General features: G+C 36.3%; 3 protein-coding genes across 7 annotated transcripts; 1 reads left to right on the forward strand and 2 right to left on the reverse strand.

Annotated features, from left to right (window-relative positions):
* Positions 1–89: 89 nt before the first annotated feature.
* LOC140808621 (uncharacterized) lies at positions 90–9,397 on the forward strand. Of its 2 annotated transcripts, XM_073165744.1 has the most exons (7): positions 90–2,006; positions 2,086–2,226; positions 4,680–5,080; positions 5,157–5,672; positions 7,553–7,630; positions 8,252–8,353; positions 9,036–9,397. In XM_073165744.1, the coding sequence occupies exons 1-6, from the start codon at positions 92–94 to the stop codon at positions 8,267–8,269; spliced, it is 3,069 nt and encodes a 1,022-aa protein (XP_073021845.1). In that variant the 5' UTR covers positions 90–91; the 3' UTR covers positions 8,270–8,353; positions 9,036–9,397. The 2 variants fall into 2 exon arrangements, with proteins under 2 accessions (XP_073021845.1, XP_073021844.1); XM_073165743.1 differs by lacking the exons at positions 8,252–8,353; positions 9,036–9,397 and having other exon boundaries at positions 7,553–7,793.
* Positions 9,398–9,770: 373 nt separating this feature from the next.
* Positions 9,771–12,268, reverse strand: LOC140809685 (uncharacterized). Of its 2 annotated transcripts, XM_073167386.1 has the most exons (4): positions 11,989–12,268; positions 11,289–11,439; positions 10,744–10,838; positions 9,771–10,244 (listed from the first exon to the last, which is right to left on the reverse strand). In XM_073167386.1, exons 2-4 carry the CDS (start codon positions 11,399–11,401, stop codon positions 9,985–9,987), a joined length of 468 nt encoding a protein of 155 aa, XP_073023487.1. In that variant the 5' UTR covers positions 11,402–11,439; positions 11,989–12,268; the 3' UTR covers positions 9,771–9,984. The 2 variants fall into 2 exon arrangements, with proteins under 2 accessions (XP_073023487.1, XP_073023488.1); XM_073167387.1 differs by lacking the exon at positions 9,771–10,244 and having other exon boundaries at positions 11,989–12,266.
* A 355-nt stretch (positions 12,269–12,623) lies between these two features.
* Positions 12,624–19,225, reverse strand: LOC140809115 (3-hydroxyisobutyryl-CoA hydrolase-like protein 1, mitochondrial). Of its 3 annotated transcripts, none has more exons than XM_073166598.1 (15): positions 18,952–19,225; positions 18,783–18,863; positions 18,211–18,334; positions 18,021–18,089; positions 17,812–17,875; positions 16,398–16,477; positions 15,784–15,867; positions 15,138–15,222; positions 14,562–14,647; positions 14,332–14,453; positions 13,603–13,663; positions 13,400–13,498; positions 13,222–13,323; positions 13,096–13,137; positions 12,624–12,980 (listed from the first exon to the last, which is right to left on the reverse strand). In XM_073166598.1, the coding sequence occupies exons 2-15, from the start codon at positions 18,800–18,802 to the stop codon at positions 12,861–12,863; spliced, it is 1,158 nt and encodes a 385-aa protein (XP_073022699.1). In that variant the 5' UTR covers positions 18,803–18,863; positions 18,952–19,225; the 3' UTR covers positions 12,624–12,860. The 3 variants fall into 3 exon arrangements, with proteins under 3 accessions (XP_073022699.1, XP_073022700.1, XP_073022698.1); XM_073166599.1 differs by having other exon boundaries at positions 12,626–12,980; positions 18,211–18,271; XM_073166597.1 differs by lacking the exon at positions 18,211–18,334 and having other exon boundaries at positions 12,633–12,980.
* Positions 19,226–23,457: the final 4,232 nt, after the last annotated feature.

Genomic DNA, 23,457 nt, shown 5'->3' on the forward strand with positions numbered 1-23,457 from the left:
CCTCCTAAACCCCAAAATTTAAAAAAACCCCAACCCCCGCCACCGTAACCGCTACGCTACCGCCGCATAGCTGCCGATAACCTCCTCAACCATGACGAGGGCGGGTTTTTCCTTCTCCACAACTTATTCACTTTCCTCCTCTACTTCGTCGTCGTATTCTCTCTTTTCGGTTGGCTTCTCAAACCATAGTTCCAACTCAACCTCAACCACTTCCCCAATTTCCCACGGCTTTGGCTCGGGAACGGCATCTTCCACCCCCGTGTCAGCTGCAACCTCATCCGGAGGTTCCTCAATCTTTGGCTCGTCGCCTTCCCCCGCCTCTAATTTTTTCCGGTCTTCTACTGGTGCAGGTCTCGCATCGAACATGTTTGGATCATCTTCTGCATCAGGTTTTGGCTCGGGAACGGCATCTTCCACCCCCGTGTCAGCTGCAACCTCATCCGGAGGTTCCTCAATCTTTGGCTCGTCGCCTTCCCCCGCCTCTAATTTTTTCCGGTCTTCTACTGGTGCAGGTCTCGCATCGAACATGTTTGGATCATCTTCTGCATCAGGTTCGACTCCAACTTCCAACCTTTTTGGATCTGGGACGACTCCTAGCATTTTCAGATCTTCTGCTTCAGCAATTACTTCCAATCCCTTTGGATCCTCTTTATCTGGCTCTGCGCCAACTACAAATATTTTGGGTTCGGGTAATGCACAGAGCATGTTCGGGTCTTCTACCGCGGCTTCCGTCTCTAGTCCTTTTGGTTCGTCTTTATCTGGGCCAGCCTCATCTTCAAACCTTTTTGGATCAGTATCAGCTCTCCACATTTTGGGGTCCTCTTCTGTGGCTCCTGCTTCTATTCCTTTCGGATCCCCATCTTTGGGCACGGGTCATACTGCTAGCATGTTTGGGTCGAGTTCTGCTACTGCAGCCGGGTCTCCATCGCCTTCATCATCAACATTTGGTACCTCAACATTATTTGCATCCCCTGCTCCGAGATCTTTAAACTTATCTGGGTCCGGCATAGCCCCATCTTCCGGCCCTTTCGGATTTTCCTCTGGAGCTTCTAATAGCAGTACTACCACACCTTCGTTTGGATCTGGTCTAGCCTCATCGTCCAACCTATTCGAATCGTCTTTGCCAGCATCAAATGCCGGAAACACTGTTCCCCTATCTGAGTCTGGTCGAATTCCAGGGTCAAGTTTGTTTGGATCGTCAACGGCAGCATCCACCACTTCAGCTTCCACGCTGCCTGTGTTCGATGATAAGTCTCCAGCTGCATGTCTGTTTGCTCCCTACACAACCTCATTTTCAACAACTGTAGTGTCAATGGGAAATACACCATCATTTGGATTAAGCTCTGGGTCAACTTTAGGTCTTTCTGGTTCCTCTTCATCCATGTTTGGTTCATCTTCAGTTACCTTGTTCTGTTCTTTGAGCTCTTCCTCCTTAGCTACATCACCCCTATTAACTATCAACGCTTCAAGCTTAGTTTCTGCGGCACCTGGATTTTCATTCGCCACTGCATCTGGTTCTCTTGGAAATGCACCATCATTTGGTTCGAGTTCTGCCTCAACTTTAAGCCTCACAGGTTCCTCATCTATCTTTAGTTCATCTCCAGCTCCCCTGTTTGGTTCGTTGTGCTCTTCCTCCACAGCTACGTCATTCCCCACACCTACCAACTTTTCGAGCTCATCTTCTTCAGCACCTGGATTTTCTTTCGCCAATTCATCTGGTTGTCCTGGATTTTCATTTCCCGCAGCATCAACTACTGGCATGGGAACTGCTACTACCACGATTGCTGCTTCATTTTCAACTGTGCCTACCTCTGATTCTTCTGGTTTTTCATTTTTAAAGAGCAATACTAGTTTAGCCTCAGGAGCAGCTTCATCATCATCATCATCATCTCTGTCAAGTGCGCTTGCGTCAAAAGCTTCTGTGGCTGGTACCACCCCTTCAGCTACAAGTGCTTCAGTTGTATCTGCTGCTACTGCTTTTTCTACTGATTCGCCTGCTAATTATGGTATGATCTTCCTTGTTTTTATTGGTACTGGTCATGCAGTGCCCACAGCATTGAATATGTACACCTGCTCCATCTTCAGGTTCTACGGGTTTCAGCGCTGATAATGCACCTGTATTGTCCTCTGGAGCCACAAGTGCGTTTTCTTTATCATTGAAATCACCCATAGCTGCATCATCAGCATCATCTCAGTCACAATCGGTTTCTGCTCTGCCTTCTTTTGGTAAATTTCTGTTCTCTTGATATCATCCCAAATTCAAGAATACCATTTTCTAGATGTCACAATTTTTTAATCTAGGGCACGTTTCTCTTATGAGCTCTTACGAACCAAAACAGTTGAAGAAGAATAATTTTGATATATTACTTGTAAATATTTTGGTATCTTTCTATCCATTGAAGTATACAAATGACTGATTTTTTTCTAATTATTCAGGCTTCTGAATGAAGCCAGGTGTAGTTACTTTATAATTTTGGTAAAATTATGTCTACTCTTCTATCAGCCTTTTCTTGCAAAATTATAAATGAATTTTAGGTGAGGTTAGTATTTGGCAATATGCAACGGGCCACTTGCTGCTGCACTAAGTCATATAGTTTCTCATCAAATTTCTACTCTGTAAAATGTTCAGTCGGAGGAATGTTCACTTGGTTATTCGAGCTCTTTCTTATTACCTCTACTTTTTTTAATGGAATAAAGAAGAATAATGTTGGATATTGGCTGATAGCTGGCTATTTGAAAAGAAAGGGTTTTGTTATAAAAGTTTAATAAATTGCCATTGTTTAACTTTTGTGTTCTCCAAAGAAGTAAGGTCTCACTTTTCTGGAGATGTTTACGATGGCATAGTTTCTGATCAGATTTCTGTTTTGTTAAAATGTTTGACCAGAGGAACGTTTGATTGGTTTAGTTATTTGAGCTCTTATTTGTTGCACTACATTTAATGAAATAAAGAGAACAATGTTGGGATATTGGTGGGTTTGGTCTATGTGATCTGTTGGTTTGTGTTGAATTTGGAGAATAAAGGATTTTCTATTATGTTGTTTATTATTTGTGTTAAAAGCTTTAATAACTTTGAGTTTGGTAAAGAAGTAATAAAGCTGACTTTTCTGGAGATTTTTAACAATTCATGTGGGTTTTTTTTTATTGCAAGTCTCGTGAATATGTGTTAAGTTCCTTTTGAAAGCATGCATTCAATGGGTTATATCCTTCATTTGGACTTTCTTTTATCTTTGTTATGAGATCTCTTATTTGTTCCCTTAAAAACTATATAAGTTTAAGGTGTTATTGGTGATGATAGTCGGTATCAAGTCCTTGAATACTTTTCTTTTGTGCTATGTGGCAAAATGATGAGAATGAGATTTGATAAGATTTGCCTCAAAATTTCAGTTCTCTATTGTGGGTCCCCGACTCGTAATACCATAATTAACTAACATTTCCATTTTTCTAATTTTCATCTTATTCGGAGTCTTGTAATCCTATAGCTAAAATTTACAATAAATAGAAATAAAATAGATGTTAAGACTTTGGGGATTTAGTGAGAGAATAAATTGGGTTTGAATATTGTTAACAGATCAAACAATAATATATTAGTGCAGTAATTCAATATGAGATGTCATGTACATCATGTCAGGTGGCATGTAATGACTGTTCAGAACTCCGAAGTGAATAGCGTAGGCTAAAGAGGTGGCTCTCACCAATATTTGGTATAACACTCTTCCCCACGCATTCAAGTAGGATCCATACAAGAGTTAATAGACTTTCTGGATGACCCTTCCTTTGCAATGGAAGAACCGGGCCATCTGAGCCCATAGAAGAGAACCCCGAACCGACCGAGGCAAAAGTCTGATTGTAAGAAGAGGAGCGGCCTTGGTATGAAGTCCTAGCCTCCCACTTAAGTCCCGACTCAGGTCCAACCATTAGAGAGAGGTCGGGTAGGTCGGTTTTATATATCGACCTACTCGGAATACCAGTTATTGAAGAGAAAGCCGGACTCCCACGAGGGCTGGCGCAATATATACGTTTATGTCAAGTCTTCCAATCCTTGACATTGTAAGAAGGATTGTGTCATGAACTTCACCATACCCTAGCCGATTTCACCCAATAGTTCACCAACTTCTTGGCCGTGACATTTAACGTTGAGAATTTGGTTGAGGATGATCTGCAAATAGAAATTTTGCAAAAAAGAAAGTGGGGTTAAATAAGGACTTAGGTAGTATCCTCTGACTCCTAATGCAAGGGCCCGTTATTTTAATCATGATTTATTAATCATGAGTTAAAAATTTGCGTTTGGGCGTATAAAAATTTGAAAAAGAGAGATTATGATGTTTGATATAAATATTGTGTATGTCATCTTTTATTTTTTTGGGTTCAAAATTTGATCGGATCTATTTTGTTTCAACTCTCACGTGTTATAAAATTCAAATATGCATTTGGACATCTTCAATAAAGTGGTATTTTCTAATACATATTTTAAACACACAATTTAATTATCTGACTTAATTATTTTAAATTTCTCAATTTAAAATAATTAATCTTATTATTGTCAAATAACATATAATTAGAAATTTAAAATAATTAATCTTAATTATTGCCAAATAACATATAATTAAATAGGATCGTTACATGTAACCTTCTGTTTTCTTTACTATCGTGTGCTTACCACGATTTGTTTTTCTTTGCAGACGCTCGCATAATGAAAGCTGTGATGAAAGCAGAGATGTTGAAGTTAAAGAAAAAAAAAGGCGAGGCCCCTTCCGAAAATGTCACACCCGAGCCATCCCCAGTAAAACCACCCAAGAAGAAATCCTCCAAGAAGAAGGGAGGACCTGTCTCGGGGTCCCATTCGTCCTTGATTACCGCGGGTTCTGAGTTCAATGCCAAAGGCAAGGGAAAAGACACCAAGCCTATGGTTCGAGAGAGTGCCGAGCATCTCCGCAGCCTGGGCATATCATTCCTGACCAAACCTAACGGGCCCGGCGCTTTGGGCATTTTAAAGAACTTGGTTTCCTCTGTTGACTTAGAAGTCCTTCAATCGGCCCCAGACTCACTTGTCGAGGAATCCATGGCCCTTAGCTTTATGCAGGTAACATTCCTCAACTCGTGTTTATTTGTACATTCTCCTTTTTATTTTTCTACTTACTTATGTTTGTTTTTTTCAGACCATTGCTTGGGCCGGAGAGCATATCCTCCGATCCCAGAAAACACGAGCTTGTGCCCAGGCCAACTCCGAGACCCTTGAGGATGTTTTGGCCCATCACGACGAACTAACCAAGCAATTTAGAGACATCAAGTCCAAGCACAATGAAGAGCTTCATTCCCTTCAATTGAAGCTGGAAAGTGTATTAGATCGCCTGAAAGAATCTGAGCTGGAGACCCTACGCTTGAAAGAGGAAGCCCAGGAACAAGCGGTAGAGGCCGAGGCTACATGGGCTCGGAAGAAAGAAGAGTTCCTTCAATCCCCTGAATTTGTGGGAATATGCGCGGGCAAGGCCGTTGCCTATTTTGAAGAGGGGTTCAAAGGATGTTTGGCCCAATTCCGGGCCAATGGCTATTCCGAGGTCGACCACCCGGCCTCTTTTCTGGACTCGGATAAAGCTGTAGAAGACATGCCCGAAGAATGCGAAGTATCCGATCAAGGAGACCAAGCCAATGATGAAGAGGTGGCCGACCCCCAGGTCCCTTTTATTTAGTTTCTTCCTTGTCACCTTTGTTTTGCACTCAAGTTTGCAATGCATGTTTCCTTTAATGAAATTCCCGGTGATTTGGGTTTAATTTTGATTGCGTAATTTGTCCAAATCATAGTCTATTAACCCGATCCTAGTGTTTGGGCATGTATGCCAAACAAAAACTAGCCAAATATTAATTTTGACAAAACCCCAACAAAAGAGGCACCTAAGCAGAATCGGGGTACTATTTGGATGTCGTTAAATGAAACCCTGATCAGGATTATTATGCGCGCAATTACAACATGAAACCATATTTGGTTAATAAACTGAGAACCCAAGCAGACTGGCTGTCTGAGCTTTTATAGTTTAAAACCAAAATTTGGACAAGTAATAACTTGATAAACCGAGCAGGCTGACTGTTCGAGCCTTTATAATTTGAAACCAAAATTTGGCTAAGTAATAACTGAGAACCTAAGTCGGCTGGCTGTCTGAGCCTTTATTAGGCTTTTGTGAATTGCAAAGTTTATTAGTCTTATAAGTGCCGAACTGGTCGGAGTTTGATGAATGTCACATTCGTGGGCTAACATTTCGTCGAGCTTGTTGGGCTTTGGTGAATGCCACATTCCCAGGCTTATAATGTGCCGAGCTGGTCGGGCTTTGGTGAATGCCACATTCCTGGGCTTACAATTTTCCGAGCTGGTCGGGCTTTTGTGAATTGCCAAAGTTTATTAGTCTTATGAGTGTCGAACTGGTCGGGATTTGGTGGATGCCATAGTCGTGGGCTTATATTTTGTCGAGATGATCAGGCTTTTGTGAATGTCACATTCGTAGATTTATATTTTGCCGAGCTGTTTAGAATTTTGTGAATGTGCCAGACGTTGATGGGCTTTTGTACAATTTTTCTGCTCGGGGCGTTTTGTGAGATGGCCAAATAGTCTTGAGCTTACGTTTTATTGTATTGAATAACTTTGCCGCATCACATGTTTCAGATACAACTAAATGACAAAACTCAAAAGCAATAAAGTGTACGACTGACCAAAGCAAAATAACATCATATAAATCAGAACAGATTTATATAAATGAAACAAAAATTAAAAGAAATAATTAGATTGATTGATTTGATGGTTGAGCTCCCAAGGAGTAGCATCTTTTGAGAATGATCAGGATCGGCTCTTCTGATGAAGTTGGTGAGCTCTTCCAAGCAAGACCAGGATGTGCTCGGAGAACATGATGAGCTCTTCCCCTGAGGACTATAAACTCGATCAGGAAATATCCGGGGCTCTTCCGTGGAAGACCAGAATCCGTTCGAAGGAAAATCAGGAGCTATTCCGGGGAAGACCCGATGAGCTCTTCCCTTGGAGACCAGAAACTCTTCTGGGAAAGACCAGGGGCACTTCCGTGTGAGACCAAAAACTCTTCTGGGAAGACCATGGGCTTTTCCTTGGGAGACCATAAACTCTTCCGGGGAATATCAGGGCTCTTCCGTGGGAGACCACAAAGGAATACCATGGGCTTTTCCCTTGAAAATTAGATGTTCGAAAAAACCAGAAGCTATTCTGAAGAAGGCCAAAAGTTGCTCAAACATGACGGAAACAAGTTGAGTGATATTGAGAGTCATGAGACCGTTTGGTTGATTTATGCATCCACCAATGTTTTTCATGATTTTCTACTTCGTGGTGCTCATTATCATTGATTTTCGCTCCTAGGGTTCTTTTGACCTCGAATCATTTTCTTACGATCTTTCTGATTTATCAGGATTTAGATTGTCAGCCTATATGAGCAACTGATTTAAGAAATTCATCTTATGAACTGTTTAGGTTTAATCTTAGCATGTATCATATTTATTATTGGCTCTGCTGGTGAATTTAACTCTTAAAATTTTGCATTAGAGCGAAGTTGCAAAAGTAGTTGGGACCCAAGGCAGTTTGGAGCGGGAGTTGGAGCTAATTGAAACTTATCAAGATGAGGTACCTCCTCTTATTGTTTTATGTAGTGATGGTGAAGTTTGTGCTTTGTTTTAATATAAAGATGATTTATATGAAATATAAGTTTACTTTGAGTATTCTTAAGTCTGATTCTTCCATGGTGAGTTTTGCCTCGTGTTTTTTCCCTTTTGCGAAAAACTCGGGACATATTTTATATATACTGAATCCTTTTACAGCAATTGATTATGGTTTAACTTTTAAGAATTTTTGGTAGTTGGTATATTGCTTTTCATGTATAGATTTAACATAAATCTGCTATTACTATTATATCAAGAATCCTAGAATGGAGGAGGATTTCGGATCTAGAATGCTACTTGTCTCAGTTTCGTAACTAATTCTTAATTTGGCTTTATAACTTATTCCATTATAAGCCTTGCAAAGTATGGAGGAAGAAGCTGAGCGTATATATATATAGAAGAGTGGATTTCTGCTTGATGAGCAGGCTGAAATGACAGAAGGAGAACTGGAGCATACGACTGAATATATTAAATCTATTATCGATACTATTAATGCCAACAAAGTTATTACTTTTATTTTAAATGTGTTTTATATTTACCTTGAAAGATCTGAATAGACAATAAATAACTATTTTTTCAAAAATAGGGTGGAGAAGCAGCTTGATGCCAAGGTGGAATGACTTCACTGGTTATCGTTGTTCGAATCTTAAACAACCAAATGAGTTCGTCGATGTGGGTCGAGGAAAAGGTAAGAATCTTAATCTGATTCTTCTTCAGACGCTTAAATAGAGCCTCTATTATTATTATTGTTATTTTATGTTGACCAAAATTTGGCCGGTGTTTTGCTATTGTTCAGTATAAAATATCTCAATTATGTAATTATCAGGAATTTGTGTTGCAACCACAATTAAAATTGGTATCCGAATCATTTCACTATTCAAAATTTGTTGAGTTAGAACAATAATTGCGGAGGGGTTTTGTGTTTATGTGAGCTAATAATGGCGTTTGGACTATTTGAAGGCTGGCGCTTCATGTGGAAGTGGTGGTGTATCTGCGTGATCCTTTAATAGAACATTAAAACCGAATTATCGAAACTTGCAAGATTGAAATCGTAAAAAAAAAAGGGCTCTAATTATTTTTTTTTTAATTTTTGTGCCATCTACTCTCCAAGTAATTAATCTTTTGATTTTGATAAATTCAAAATGTAATATTACAATTACCTTCACAAGTCTGAGTGATAAATTTTGGTTTTTGTACTGTTTTATCAGTTCTTTTTTATTTGGGTGTGTTGCAACCCCCAATTTAAGTTTTAAGTAGAAAATCTCATAAAGAACATCTTAAACCTTGATGTACCCGCCAGTATTTGCTGTTTTCTCTCAATTCATAAATTTGAAAATTATATATTTATGATGTTTTGTGTAACTTGACAGGTAGAGAAATTCTATTCGCACATCCAGAAGCTTGCAAACCAGGGTTCTGCTACAGATCACGAATTGATCTGGCCAGAGCTATGGTTGAATTGAGATGTAAATTGTTTAGGCGTCGTGTATTTGGTGTCTTCGATCTATCATTTTTATCTCGAAAGATGTCTCTCTATCTGAAGATGTTCAGATTAAGATCTAGAATGATATGTGCTTCCGCAAAATAACTCTTTGTTAAATAATTGTTGCTAGCATTAATGCTGGGGAAAAAATAGTTGCAGATTTGACTGGAGTCAAGTATATTAAAGCAACGAACGATATCTGTCGGGCAAAACCTAAGTCTTGCTTGGATTCAATTTTTGTAGATGTTCGTTTTCGAAATTAGGAGCTAACGTAGTTTTCTATATTTATTTTAGTATATATTTTTACTTCACTTCATATTTACCAACATAAATTAGTAATCTTTGTCTTGACCAACTTAAAGAATCGTTCACCTGTTCTTTATGATGAATTGTTATGTCAACTTATATTGTTAAATCTCACTGTAGTTTACGTCCTAAATGAAAATTAAATATATTTAAAATAATATTACCAATCCAATGTATCTTATTCTAGAAAGCCCCAGGTTAGAAATGAAACCAAACGCTAGATTAGTTTTTAAAACATGTGATAGGAATTTGAGAATATTGTAGCTTCACAGATAGATAGATTGTCTTTAATGACTCTTGCATCCACAAGAATAAATTGAAAGGCAAAGAAGGAACTTTGGGTCCGATCTTATGGAAGAAGGGTAAGTCAAATAGTAGCATACAGGTTACAACTTACAAGTTCTGAACGGGCATACACTGAGAGATGAAAACAACTTAACATTTATTGTTGGTACTTCATAAACAAGTGCATCAGCTAACACCATATTGGAGATTTTTGGGGCATTCTTTCATTGTGAGATACACAAGCCTTAGCTTCGGCTGATGACAGCAATCAGCATGATAATGACAGAGAGTAGCAATGACGAACGAACTTTCTCTTCCAAAAGATGGTCAAGCTCTGATGTGGGTTTATCCTTGGGAGAGGACTGGATCATCTCATTCACCAGCAATCCAAAGCTTTCGGCCAATTCCAAAAGCTTTGACCTTGTGAACTTCAGGATCCACCTTATGATAAGGGCCATTATGTCTGGTTCTTCTTCACTGCAATTCAAAAGTCTCTCTTTTTTTGCTGCATGGATAGAGATGCCGAGAGTTCAATAACCTAAATCTTCATATAACCACAGTCCGCTTATTTAGATAAAACCAAATTCTGATGGAGCTTGGTCCACTAATTTCAAACCTCTAACATTTAAGTGCTTTGATATCCATTAATCAAATCCTTCAAGTCAAATACAGGGCAAAATGACTTTTAGCACCAATAATTTCAAATGGACAACGAGGAAGATATTCAACTGCTCTGTAGTTGAGGCTTTGAACATGATGAGGATACAGATCCTGGGTACCACGTTGCATAATGTAGACAAAAGAAACAAGAGAATCCAAATAACAAAGGTCACATATATGTTAAGTGTCCTCTTGAATGGTTGGTGTCTAGTTGATCTTGATTAAATCCAAAATAGCTTGCGTCATAACATTTATTATCTATTAGGATTAGAATAAAATTGAGGTCAATTAACAAAAGAAAGCAAAATACGTATTATACGAACAATTTAGTTCAAATGTAAAACCTGCAAAAATTGAGCCTTGTAAATCTTGGACCGCTTTGTTACTCTGTATGGCCTCCCAAACAGCTTTTATCAGATGAAATGGAGGCAACCGTGTTCTATCCAAGAAATTAGTTCTTTCAGTAACAGCGAATAAAGCTATTTTGAATCCAAGATTCAAAGGAGACTTGAAAGAAATTTCTATCACATTTTCCCTCTATGCAAAACCAATCTCACCCTTCTCACATTTTAAAATTACTTCAGATGTCACAAAATGAAAAAAAAAAATGAATGGAGTCATAATCTGCTAGCATAGAAATGATTCACTTCACGCTTTTCTTCATAGGCAAACATGAAAAATGATATTTCCCATTCAAATAGAAAATCCAAACATATCCAGTGAAAAGGAAAAACATGTACAAAGAAGAAATATGCGTCTCAAAGTTCATTTTTTCGGTTATGACACCGACAATTTTAAAATAAAACCACGCCAACTTGAAACCATGATCGTTCAATGGCTGTCAACTATGCATTCTATATACTTTCATAGATTGAAAACATGATGATACCTGAAAAGCAGGCTCTGTTTCCATGGTAGAGAAAGCATCATGAAATTTTGCATATCCAGGAGACTGCAGCATATTAGTCTGATCGAGACGATACAGCAGTTGCTGAACCCCATCAAGCTCTGATTTAGAAGCAGAATGGGCTTTCACAAACCTAAGCAAATCATGATATGATATATACATCATGCATGCAATGAAAGGCAAGATTCAGACCCTAGGAAGAGACTTAAAAATCAATATCATGATCTTAAAAAACCAAGGACTTACACTCATGCATCACATAAAAATATTTCGTGGAATAGTCTATTCTGCAAACCACGTTTTTTTGTCAAAGTCTTGGTCTTTTCAGAGTAAAAAACATCTAAGAAATATAGAGACAAGAAAAATTCATTCATTAACACGTGTCACCACACAGAACAGTCCCCACTTGCAAGCTTCCACCCCCTTCTGATGGTCAGTAGGGGTTGACCCAGCTGTTGTGGATGATGGTCGATCACCTCGAAATTAGGATAAAAATCTGAAATCTATTTTCAAAAAACCCAACAAAACAAGAAGATTTGTTTTCAAAAAACCCAACAAACCTTGTTTACATGAATAGGGGGTGCATAACTAGAATGAAATTTCATTTAGACCAAATACACATATTTTGATTACAAAACAAGAAGAAATTCCCAGAAAATTGACTACCATCACAGCCACTCACCTCTGGAGATCAGAAATCGCCTTTCGAACCTCGTCTCGTGAAGGAACAGGCCCGAAAACACAATCACCATTACTGGGAACAACAGCTTCGAGTGCGCCTTTTTCGGAGGTTTCCCGGATGATCGGCGCCAAAGAGTTCGAGTTCTCGGGGTCGGACACGAAACCTCCTACCATGATTGAGAACTTTAGGGGATAAGAAAAAGAATGGATATGAACATAAGCTCACTCTTCTTGCTTCCGTATATTAATCTGACTGACATATCATGGTTTATTGATTATTAAATTACGATTCAATCATATCTTTATATACATAAATATCATCAACCCTTCCTATATTCACAATAAAAAATAATACACTTAGCATAAAAAGTAATACTTATATATATATATTTTGTCTGATATATCCAATTTGAATGTAACAACTTTGATTCAAAATCTAGACAAAAACTTATGTGAGATGGTCTCACGGATCATATTTGTGAGACGAACTCTTATTTGGGTCATCCATGAAAAACTATTATTTTTTATATCAAGAGTATTATTTTTTGTTGTGAATATGTGTGAGGTTGATCGGTCTCACATATTATGATCCGTGAGACGGTCACTCTTAAATCTAATAGAATAATATTAAAGCACAGGCACCTTTAATTTCAAGTATATATGCGAAAGATTACCAAGTATATTAAATCTGGTTCAACTTAAACGCAAACTTTGGCAAATTAAGTTAAAAATAATTGCACAACGTGCTCAGTTCTTCATATGTCTTATTACATGACTTGTGTGGTTCTGAAGAATTTTGGATCTCCAAAATTATCTTGATTATAATTTAGCTGATAAGAAAACTAGAGTTTATGTACTTTCCCAGTATCTATCTCATAAAAATGCTTCTCTTTGCTCGGTGGGTAGCTCAAGTTCAGGCTCAAGAGCAGAAATTGGAGAAAAGTATTGGTCAACCATGTCTTGTGATACATGCTCCAAGCTTGGAGGATCCCACTGCAATTTTTAGAGACAAATCACATGTCACAGGAGGAAATGCAGTTCTTGTTTATCAAACCAAAAAGTTTCGTATGAAAAATTATGCCAACCGAGTTATATATAACCAGTTTACCTTCGGTGCAAAATCTTTGTCAATTAGCTTTGCCCGAACACCCTAGGAAGGAAAATGGGAACTTGACGAAGACCAGAAATGTTTGCGGCTAATGAAACAGAAACTGCAATCTATTAAACATAGTACCTCGCAGAAGTCACGGCTTATCTGCCCCGTGATTCCTTGTATGGACATTCTATACTCACGAATAAGACACTGGTCAAGAGTTTGAAATCGACCTTCACGTATCTGGACCAGCCATTGATTTAAATAATGAGAAAAGTCGATTGGAAAGAAAACAAGTAAAACAATGGAAGGGACTTACGGATCTTAAGGAAACCTTCAAGCTCAATGGCGCAGTTTCTTTAAGTTTATTCAAAGTTGAAACATACCATGCATCATTTGTTTTGGCAGCCTCTTTTTTCTAGAAAAATTTATAGCTTAAGAGTTGCAGGAAATACTGCATGATAAATTTATGCATGAGCAAGTTTAAAACTCCTTTCCAAAGTTAGATTTACTTAGGCTCACCAATGAGTCAATTATTTCTTCGACTGTGTCGTGGCTGAAACATCTGTCGACAGTTTCAATCCTAAAGAACAACCGTTGAAGAGCAGAAATTGAGTAATGGGGAAATCGATGGCAATAAAAAGATGAATCTAGAGCTAGGATTGCATATCTCAGCACAGTGTTTTGGCACCCTTTCCCACCGGAATTAAAGTAATACTCAACAGTCAGCAGAATATTATCAGTGATAAGCTTAATTGAAGTGGTGTTCATGGAATTAATCGAGCTTCAACACGTAAACATTGAAAGAAAAAAATATTTGTTGTTTGAATCAGAATGATTTTCAGTTATAAACTGTGTTCATGTCTTCCCAACTTTTAAAAATTTATCTTCATGCAAGGCATGCAGAATATTATAAACCAGAGAAGTCAGTCGGAGTTCTCACAAGTCAGTCAATTGCACTATGACACGTGGTAAAAGAGTACGAAGGAATACTACGAAATAACCCAAATGGTCATATCACCAAACCGAATCGGTTTTATTATTGGCTGGGTAAATGACAAGCTGAAATAGATGCTACGACTAGTGATCCATCCTGGTGAAGTGTCATGAACTTAATTGGTTTTTAAAGAGCCACCAAAGTGAAGACATGGCATGACATGCCATCAAGAAAAGAGATCTTGCTTACTCTGCGTCTCAAAATAACACTCTTCGTCACCAGGAATCTAACTAGGACTTGCAAGAAACAAATACCTGTGAATTACACTTGTTTGATCTAGATGAACGGGATCCCTGTGATTTTCTAAAAAACTTTCAAGGATAGAGGGACAATCTGTTACCAAGTTTCCAAGTTGTTCTTCAATTAAAGGAAGTTTCTGCAAGGATAGAGAATGATAAGCAATACAATTTAATTGCATTAAATCCAGTGGGAAATAAAAAGATTACAAATATCGAATTTTAAAAAGAAAATAAGTGGGACCGACTGTGAAAAGTGAATAGTGAGTAGCAAGCCCACAAGATGCCACTTCCGCTCCGGTAAGTTTCTCTCCTGTCAGAGCCAGGTAATCTCCTGTAAACGGATAACATAAAGATACAGAGGCTCAATCAGCTGCCTGATCAGTTGACGCATTGATCAAATGGGAATGAGAACAAGCAAAGATTATTCTTGTTCTCATTCCCATTTATGTGCGCCATTTATCCTGCACATTCCCATCCATACAAGCAAAGATATAAACTTGCAAACGAATAATAGAGAAGAAGAAAGGAAATGTGAGATCAGCCAACCACCGGTAGCCCATTATGTGCCATTTATTCAATTTAGAAACAAGAACTGGCCGACACAATGTTCTTTCGATTATCATACATAAAATCAGTAAATTTGTAAATTAAAAAACATCATCCTACAAAAACTTGCAATTGACTGGTAGAAGATCGAAAACAATAAAATGGACGATTTGCATCTATCTCAACAAGCTAACAGTGGACTACTAAAGGTCAGTGATCACATTAAAAAAAACCATGATGAATGCTGTTGAAACAAATAAGAGTTTAAGAATTACCCAAATAGCCAGGTAAATGGGAGAGGTAAAAGGATGCTCCAGCATCTGGATGGAAACCAATTAGCGTTTCAGGAGTGGAAAAAATCTGCAAGTATTGGGTGGTCAAATGGAGTACAACTTTTTGAAGATGAGTAAAAGCTACAAGCATATTGTGTTGCAAAATTCCCAGTGAATACCAAAATGACAGCAGAAAATACATTTTTCTCGACAGCATGCATATTTTAAAGGCCCCTTCTTCCATTATTATAAAGATAGCCGATGAAGGCAGTAAGAATACTCACATTGCAGTGTACCGTGATTTGAATTAAATTTTGTAGTTACCAAACAATAAATTCTAGAACACCATTATTTCAATACAAGAAACATCTCTTCATAAGGATGATGTTGAATTTCTCTGCTATGTTTTATCTCTCAAGACTTTCATACCTAATTAGCAGTTTCAGCTTCATTCCATCATTCGTCCATAAGAAATTCTAGCAAAAATATGTCGGAGCTACATTCGATCACCCCTAAAACTAAGATATACACAGATAGTTAAATAATTGCCCAAAGTACAAAACCAATTGCCCATAAAAACAGATCTCTCTTAACGAATCACACCAAAGAGAAGAATTAGAAGTTATTCAGTACTGTGTCTTTATCATACAGTTCTATCGGTTGCAAGTTGGAACGTGCCAGGAATCGAAATTCCAGCTCCACCACCCATGGTAATCCCATTCAAAATAGCAACCTGCATGGAATTTAGTAAATTAGTGTAAATTCAATACAAACCAGACAGAGTAAACAATGCAGCACCCACAGACACAATTTATATTCAGTTAATATGGAAACACTGTGTAATTTATGTTCATGCATGGGGAAATTAGGTTTTTTTGTTATACGGAAACATCTTTTTTATTTGTAAGCAAACCTTAATTCAAAGAGAAAATAACACATGTCCAAATGCTGCTTATTAAGAGATAAACTCCAAGGATACAGAAATAGAACAAGCACACAGAGCCAACATTGTCCAAAATCCATTTGCTTTTCCTATGCCACCTCAAAAGATTGCACAACAAGAGTAAAGAGAAAATTGGGAAAGGGTTGCACAAAAAATAATCGCGTTGAAGAGGAAAATATAGTTAGTTGCACTCTGAAAATTTGAAATTCAAGCTAAATTATTACATATATTTTAGGAAGACAAATGATGACCTGTCCGTGCAGCATTGACTAGTACACAACAAATACATAACAATGAAGACGCAAATCAAATATACTCACATGTGGCTTCAAGTAAGTACCAAGAAAGTATATAAAACCATATGCCTTCGAGAAGAATTCTTTGCACTCGTCCAGATTCCCTGTATGAGCGGGATTAGAACTTATAGCTAATTTTACAAAAAAATAAAAAAAAATAAAATAAAAATAAAAAAACTTAGAACAGTGAAAATAAAGGGGTCATCGTCATATTTCTTATATCGTGATTCATGAAGAAAAATCTCACTATTTTCTAACAAAGAATTTCCACGACGCAGTATGAAGCCCAAAAATGATTGCTTCATCCTGAAGTGGCCTCCACACACAATATGAGGATTTTTTAGTATCTTTCCCAACAACTTTCCTTGTTATGAATTATAACTAGAGTGGAAATATCAGTCTATGTGGCCTCCGCATACATCCTGAAGTGGACTCCGCATACAATATGAGGATTTTTTAGCATCTTTCCCAACAACTTTCCTTGTTATGAATATAACTACAGTGGAAATTTCTGTCTATGTGCCCTTCAATCCAAATCAAGGACTCTGAATATGCAGGAAACTGAAAGTGGCTGCAGTGAACTAATTTTACAAGTTCGCATGGAATCGGTCTAATATACAACTAAGAAGATAAAAGTAGTGAATCGGTTAATTTTGCAATCAAGGAGATTAATGCAGCATTGAATGATCTTTACAGATGCCAATAGCAATTGTTCGCACCCACATGTTTTACGTATTGTCAATTATTTTGTAACTTGGCAAGGATATGATACCCAAATGGGTACTGTAGCAACATCCCAAAACTAAATGTTCATACATAAGCAAGAAAGTGAATAAAGATCGTGTAAAATATCTAAGTTTTATTCCTTCTTTTGTCAGGGGTCATATTAAGCTGGACACTATATATACAGGGCTGAACTTTATTAATTTCTATAGGGTCTTGTCCTACATCCCCAATTCGCCGTGGTAGCTGCTAGTTCATAAAGCAAGCTAAAGGACAAAAGAATAGTCTACAAATAATGAATGGCAATTATAGAACAACACATTGCCACTTAAGTGTGTAGATTACTAAAAAGAGATAAAGTGAAAATGCCGCCAACATGAAACAAAGTTTCCTGTCTTCTTATAACTATTAACATTATTTCTACACACACCTTTCCTCTACCCAACGTTCCCTGTTTTCAGGATGAATTTATCAGTGTTGCCATGACTGAGCTCTTGGCCACAGGCCCATAAATGTATGGCTTTGTTCAATAATTTCAGGAACCGTTCCATCTCGTCAAGCGCCCTCCTTATCGGTGGTAAACCACGACGCGACTACCACAATCGGTTTTTCTATTTCCATTTGTTAAGTTCATTTTTTTTATATTTAGCAATCTAGATCAATAGATGCCAAAACAAACAGATGTTCGCGCGCATGTGTGTGGAGAGAGGAGTACCTTTTTGTATCAAATTATAGAGCGAAACAATATCTCCACCAGCACAAAACGCCCTGCCTCTACCCTTCAAAAATTTTAAACCACCTTGGAGTTATTTATAAGAGTAAAAAAACAAATGTAAGCCTACAATTCTTTAATAAGCACAAAACAGAGGAAAAGAAAGTGACTTCTAAAAAGCCAAGAACTTGTACACTTGAAAGGAGGTGTACCTTTGAGGCGACAAACCCAATGTCAGGGTTGTCTTCCCAACTTTTGTAAAGCTTATGAAGCCTGGATACCTATGTTAATCGGTACAGACTTTATGTCTCAGATATTGCATCATAAAACTTAAATGCAATGCTGAATCGTGCTTGATTTTACCATGCACCGGAAACGAGTAAAGAAACAATATAGCTCAACCTTGATCATGTAATATCCCGATAAACGTAAGAATGGAGCCACACGACTCTCTTTTTCACAACTGGAATCAACGCATAAATCATAGCAGTTCCCATCGATGAAAGATGAAACACCAAATCTAAAACTGCCACACTACCACATATCAAATTAAATTCAAACAACATCACAAGATTTATTTAACCTTAAAACATTCATCAAAAACAATCGTAGCAAACAACAATTACCCAAAAGTTGCGGAATTTCACCTCCATATATTACAAGCATTTTAATTTTTAGTTCTGTCACCTCACAGAAATTTACGACTTTGCTTTTGTTCACAATTTAATCATATTCTTAATAGAGCGACCTCAACATTCCTATCAGATAAAAGAAAAACTCTTGTACATGGGACCTCAAGCAAGCATTTGAACAAACGCCGAAAAAGTAACAACCCGCCGCCATCAGATAGAATTCCCAAATTTCGCCAGTTCGATAGAGAAAAAAAAAGTTAACGCCAGCAAAGGAAACACAAATCTCAACAACCCAAAAACCAAAGCATCAAAAACACAAACAGCAGACGATCAAAAACTGACCATAGATATATTAAGAGCATTGAGCGAAGTGGGTCTATTGAGAATTGCCGTTCTTGAACTAGCTTTGGCTTCAACAAGCACCTGAAAGCAAATTCAAGACAACCAAATCGAGCAGGGTCAAAGAAAGAGATAGAGGGTTGAACGCAGCAAATAATGAGTGAAAGCTTACTATGTCATTGGCGTGATCATCGATAAGGGGATTGCTGGGAAGTGAACTAAGGCGTCTGTATCCATAACTGGGCCAGAAACAGCCCCTCAGAAGCAAAGCAGCGTTATGGCTTCGCATTTTTCTCTCGATTCTGCTGCGATTTCTGGGTTTTTGTTGTTATCCAACGTTCGAATTCAAAGTTTGTTTCTTGATTCAGCCCTTCCCATTTAGAGTACGCAGCGTGTTTGTACTTTCGGATATAAAAACGTTGTTTTTTGGTTTGGATTAGTCATGTTAATGGGGGATAATACCTATTTTCGTCCTTTTCGTTAACCGCTTTTCTCATTTCAGTCCTTCATGATTTTTGACTGATTAATTAATCCTTCATGTCTTCAAAATATTCTCGAATTGGTCCCTACCGTTATCCTGTCGTTAAGGCTAACGTTGACTTGACATTAGCGACGGTTTGACTTGACATTAGCGACGGTTTTATAAAACCGTCGCTAATTAGCGACGGGTTTTCAAAACTTCGTCGCTAATTAGCGACGGTTTATATTTTCATAAAATAAAAAAAAATTTAATAATGTAAAAAAAAAACTTAGAATCGGACTATGCTAACAATATTAATGATCTTAACTAACACTTAAAAATTTACAAAAAATTAAAGTGAAAAAGTTTAACCTAAGTCGAAATCAAAATCGTGTAAGAGAGAAAAATTTTAAGTGGGGTGTATTCAATTCAGAGTTTTGATGACTTTTAATGACTTTTTTAAATGATAGACTTTTATGGATTTGATAAATTTTTATTGACTTTTATGGAATCTCACAGATTTATAAACAGATTTATGTGGATTTATGTAGATTTTTTTGCAAGACTTTTATAGACTTTTGTAGATTTTTTTAATAGAATTTTATAAATTTTGTACTTAACTATAACATGTGATTTTTTATTAATTTCTTTGAACCAATAATTAATTGACATATATAACATATTCAGTTTGAAATTATTTTTAATATTTATATTAATAAATAAATTTACTTATTTAAAAGTTAAATTGTTTAATCCTTACATGTATATATATGTGGGTTTATAAATTTACTTATTTAAAAGTTAAATTGTTTAATTTGAAAAGGTAAACTTTTTTGCTTTAATTTTTTTGTAAATTTTTAAGTGTTAGTTAAGATCATTAATATTGTTAGCATAGTCCGATTCTAAGTTTTTTTTTAAAAAATTATTAAAATTAAATTTTTTTATTTTATGAAAATATTAAACCGTCGCTAATTAGCGACGCGTTAAAACAGCGTCGCTATTTAGCGACGGTGTTTAACAGACCGTCGCTAATAGCGACGGTGTTTAAAACGCCGTCGCTAATTAGCGACGGTTTAATATTTCCATAAAATAAAAAAAATTAATTTTAATAATTTTTTAAAAAAAACTTAAAATTTATTTTATGGAAATAGTAGCGACGCTAATTAGCGACGGCTTTTGAAAAACCGTCGCTAATATTTACCGTTTTTCACAAGTCAACGTTAACCTTAACGTCAGGATAACGGTAGGGACCAATTCGGGAATATTTTGAAAACATGAAGGATTAATTAAGCAGTCAAAAATCACGAGGGACTGAAATGGGAAAAGCGGTTAACGAAAAGGACGAAAATGGGCATTATCCCTGTTAATGGATTTCGGTTTCGGATTTTATCGCATATTTAAATGTTGTATAAGTTTTACATACAATAATAAAATGCATAAATATTTTATTTAACAGATTTGTCCCTCTACTTTTTCGTTTTTAACTTATCGAATAATTTTGACTAAAGATCAAAATCGACAAATCATCAAACAAAATGGAATTTCTTCAAAAACTAAATCTTCATGTTTTAGGGTTATATCGGAACGACATTTACTAGTCCGGAAACAGGAACAAACATGAAAAAGGCATTGGGAAGGATGAATCAAGGGAGAAGGTCGTCCCTTCCCTTACCCAAGCCCGGACATATAGCTAGATTACCCAGAAAAAAATGATTATTTTATGTTACGTCTCCAATATTTTTTCGATCTAGTCAAATTTTAGCCTTTTGATCATCAATTTTTTTGTTAATTTTAAAAAAAAACATGAGACTCACGTAATCTAATGATGTTGATATAAGGAAAGAAACATTTTCAATATACTATAGAATAACCCCCAAAAAAAAAACACTAGATTAGCAATTAAGGCAACACACAAATTTTTTTGTGAAATCATCTCATCGTCAAAATTGAGATACATATTTCAATTCTGACACAACTCAATGAAAAATATTATTTTTTATGTAAAAATTATTACTTTTCAAAAATATAGATTGAATCGACCTATTCCATAAATATAGATCCGTAAGACAATTTCACGGGAGAACAAAGTACTTAAAATCAACTAGTAACCTATTGATACCAAGTAGTTTAATACTATGTGCGTATGTGCCAAATTGAAATTAAAATCAGGCAATTAATAGTGACGGCGCCATTTATTTATGAGTGAGTCTCATGTGAGACCGTCTCAAGGATACTAATCTGTGAGATGGGTCAACCCTACCCATATTCACAATAAAAAGTAATACTCTAAGCATAAAAAATTATACTTTTTCATGGATGACCCAAATAAAAGATCCGTCTCACAAATTCGACCTGTGAAACCGTCTCACACAAATTTTTGCCTTTATTTATTATGAAAATAATAAATATTAACAATACATACAGTCATACATTAAAATTACAGAAGTACTACTCAAAGATCTAGCTGGAATCAATTATTCTTCAACTTCTCTAAGTAGCCCTTCATCCACATTCGATTTTGAGAAATAATCACTTTTTAATTTACAAAGATTTGAAATTTTTTAATATTAATTTTGAAATCTCTTTTTTTTAATTGATCAATTTATGTTCTATTTTATACCTGCAAATCTGATGGTAAAATAAATTTTAATAATTTATTTAAATATGCTATTTATAATTTGCATGAATTAGATACCCAATGAAATGTTGCAGAATAGTAAAATAGAATATCTGGAGACCGATTCTTAATCTTATAACTACGTAATTTCACTCCATTTTGCAGTTGATGGAAGTCCATCTTATAACTACGTAAATTTATAAGATTAAGAAACGGTCTCCAGATAATCTTATACAATTATCTGCATCTTAATCTTATAACTACGTAATTTAATTTCACTGTAATTTGCATGAATTAGATACCAAATTAAATGCTAAAAGCTAGGCTATGCTCTTGTTCCCATGATAGCAAGAGGAGCAAGCTAGGCCTCGATCAGCCTGTGATCATACACATGCTTGATATTGAACCGGCCGCAGGGCGTTGAGACTTGAGAGGGGTAAAAATGAAATTAATTATTAGATGCCGCTTTTCAAAGTAATTAACTGTTAACACAGCAAATTGACACAAGCCCGATAGAGACCTCATTGCTGATGATCAATGGTAAACCACCAAAATTAATTTGAGTTAATATGTTTTTAATGCAGTTGTGAAATTATTTGTTTAGGTTAAATCAAGAGTTTATTACCACGGTGCAACAACGTGGTTCAGCCATTATCAAAGCTCGTAAGCTTTCTAGCGCACTGTCTGTTGTCAGCGCTGCAATGTGATTGATGGGATACAACCAAAGTCCTACATTGAAAGATCTAGAGAAAGATCATGGGTTGATAAAGATGGAATGATATCTCCATTGGTATGAGGCCTTTTGGTGGATCCATAAGTAAAACCATGAGGGTTAAAAACCCAAAATGGACAATATCATATCAGTGTGGAAATATCTGGATTCATTGGTCCTAACAGTGATCATATCAGGATCTAGGCTCTTGGAACGCATAAGGTCTAATCCAAGTTATTTAGAAATATTGCTTCTTTTTCTTAATTTAACACAACGAAACAATTTTCACAGCATTTAATATTTTTATTTGTAACGAATAAATTCTTTACACAATATATATATTGTCGTGTACATATTTTTTGTTATTATTATCATTGCATGGTCACTATATTAGCTAAACATATCAATGTGTTTGTTTAGTTATTTGACAGTCAAAATCTTTCTTTTTCACAAAAATGTGTTCAATCAAACAAATATTTAGTTTTTATATATCTCTCGAAAAATAAAGCATCATATTTTTCTAAAAATGAAAATTAATCAAAGACAAAACGGAATATTCATGTTTTCATTTTATTTATAATTTTGTGTGTATATAGAGCACTTGGGTATCAATGGGAGTTAGTTCTGATCGATGACTCGTATGGTATACCACCGGGATTGATTTGTTATTTCCCGGTTACCTGTCACAAAGGAGAATGGTTTATATCTTGCAAGGTTAGTTTTGCCCTTCCAACTGACTAATCAAGTTAGTTTTAACAGTAAATAAGAGTTGATTATCTAAAGAAGAAAATACGGTTCAGACATCGATCTCTATCGACTATCACCCAAATTAAATTTCACCAGATTGTTCGAACCTAACAACTATATATATGTCGAAAAACCAAGATTG

The sequence above is a fragment of the Primulina eburnea genome, chromosome 13 (assembly GCF_022965805.1).
Source record: "Primulina eburnea isolate SZY01 chromosome 13, ASM2296580v1, whole genome shotgun sequence".
Taxonomy (NCBI): domain Eukaryota; kingdom Viridiplantae; phylum Streptophyta; class Magnoliopsida; order Lamiales; family Gesneriaceae; genus Primulina; species Primulina eburnea.

Bases quoted from the DNA above. Each gene is read 5' to 3' on its own strand.
- LOC140808621 (XM_073165743.1), top strand. From the start codon at position 92: ATGACGAGGGCGGGTTTTTCCTTCTCCACAACTTATTCACTTTCCTCC. The intron at 2,227-4,679 runs GTAAATTTCTGT...TTTTCTTTGCAG, and splicing joins TTCTGCTCTGCCTTCTTTTG to ACGCTCGCATAATGAAAGCT. The intron at 5,081-5,156 runs GTAACATTCCTC...TGTTTTTTTCAG, and splicing joins TGGCCCTTAGCTTTATGCAG to ACCATTGCTTGGGCCGGAGA.
- LOC140809685 (XM_073167386.1), bottom strand. From the start codon at position 11,401: ATGGGGTTCAGCAACTGCTGTATCGTCTCGATCAGACTAATATGCTGC. The intron at 10,839-11,288 runs GTATCATCATGT...TTTCTTGGATAG, and splicing joins AAACAGAGCCTGCTTTTCAG to AACACGGTTGCCTCCATTTC. The intron at 10,245-10,743 runs GTTTTACATTTG...CTATCCATGCAG, and splicing joins ACAAGGCTCAATTTTTGCAG to CAAAAAAAGAGAGACTTTTG.
- LOC140809115 (XM_073166597.1), bottom strand. From the start codon at position 19,068: ATGCGAAGCCATAACGCTGCTTTGCTTCTGAGGGGCTGTTTCTGGCCC. The intron at 13,324-13,399 runs GTAAGTCCCTTC...TGGCTGGTCCAG, and splicing joins TGAAGGTTTCCTTAAGATCC to ATACGTGAAGGTCGATTTCA. The intron at 13,138-13,221 runs GTACTATGTTTA...TTTCCTTCCTAG, and splicing joins TAAGCCGTGACTTCTGCGAG to GGTGTTCGGGCAAAGCTAAT.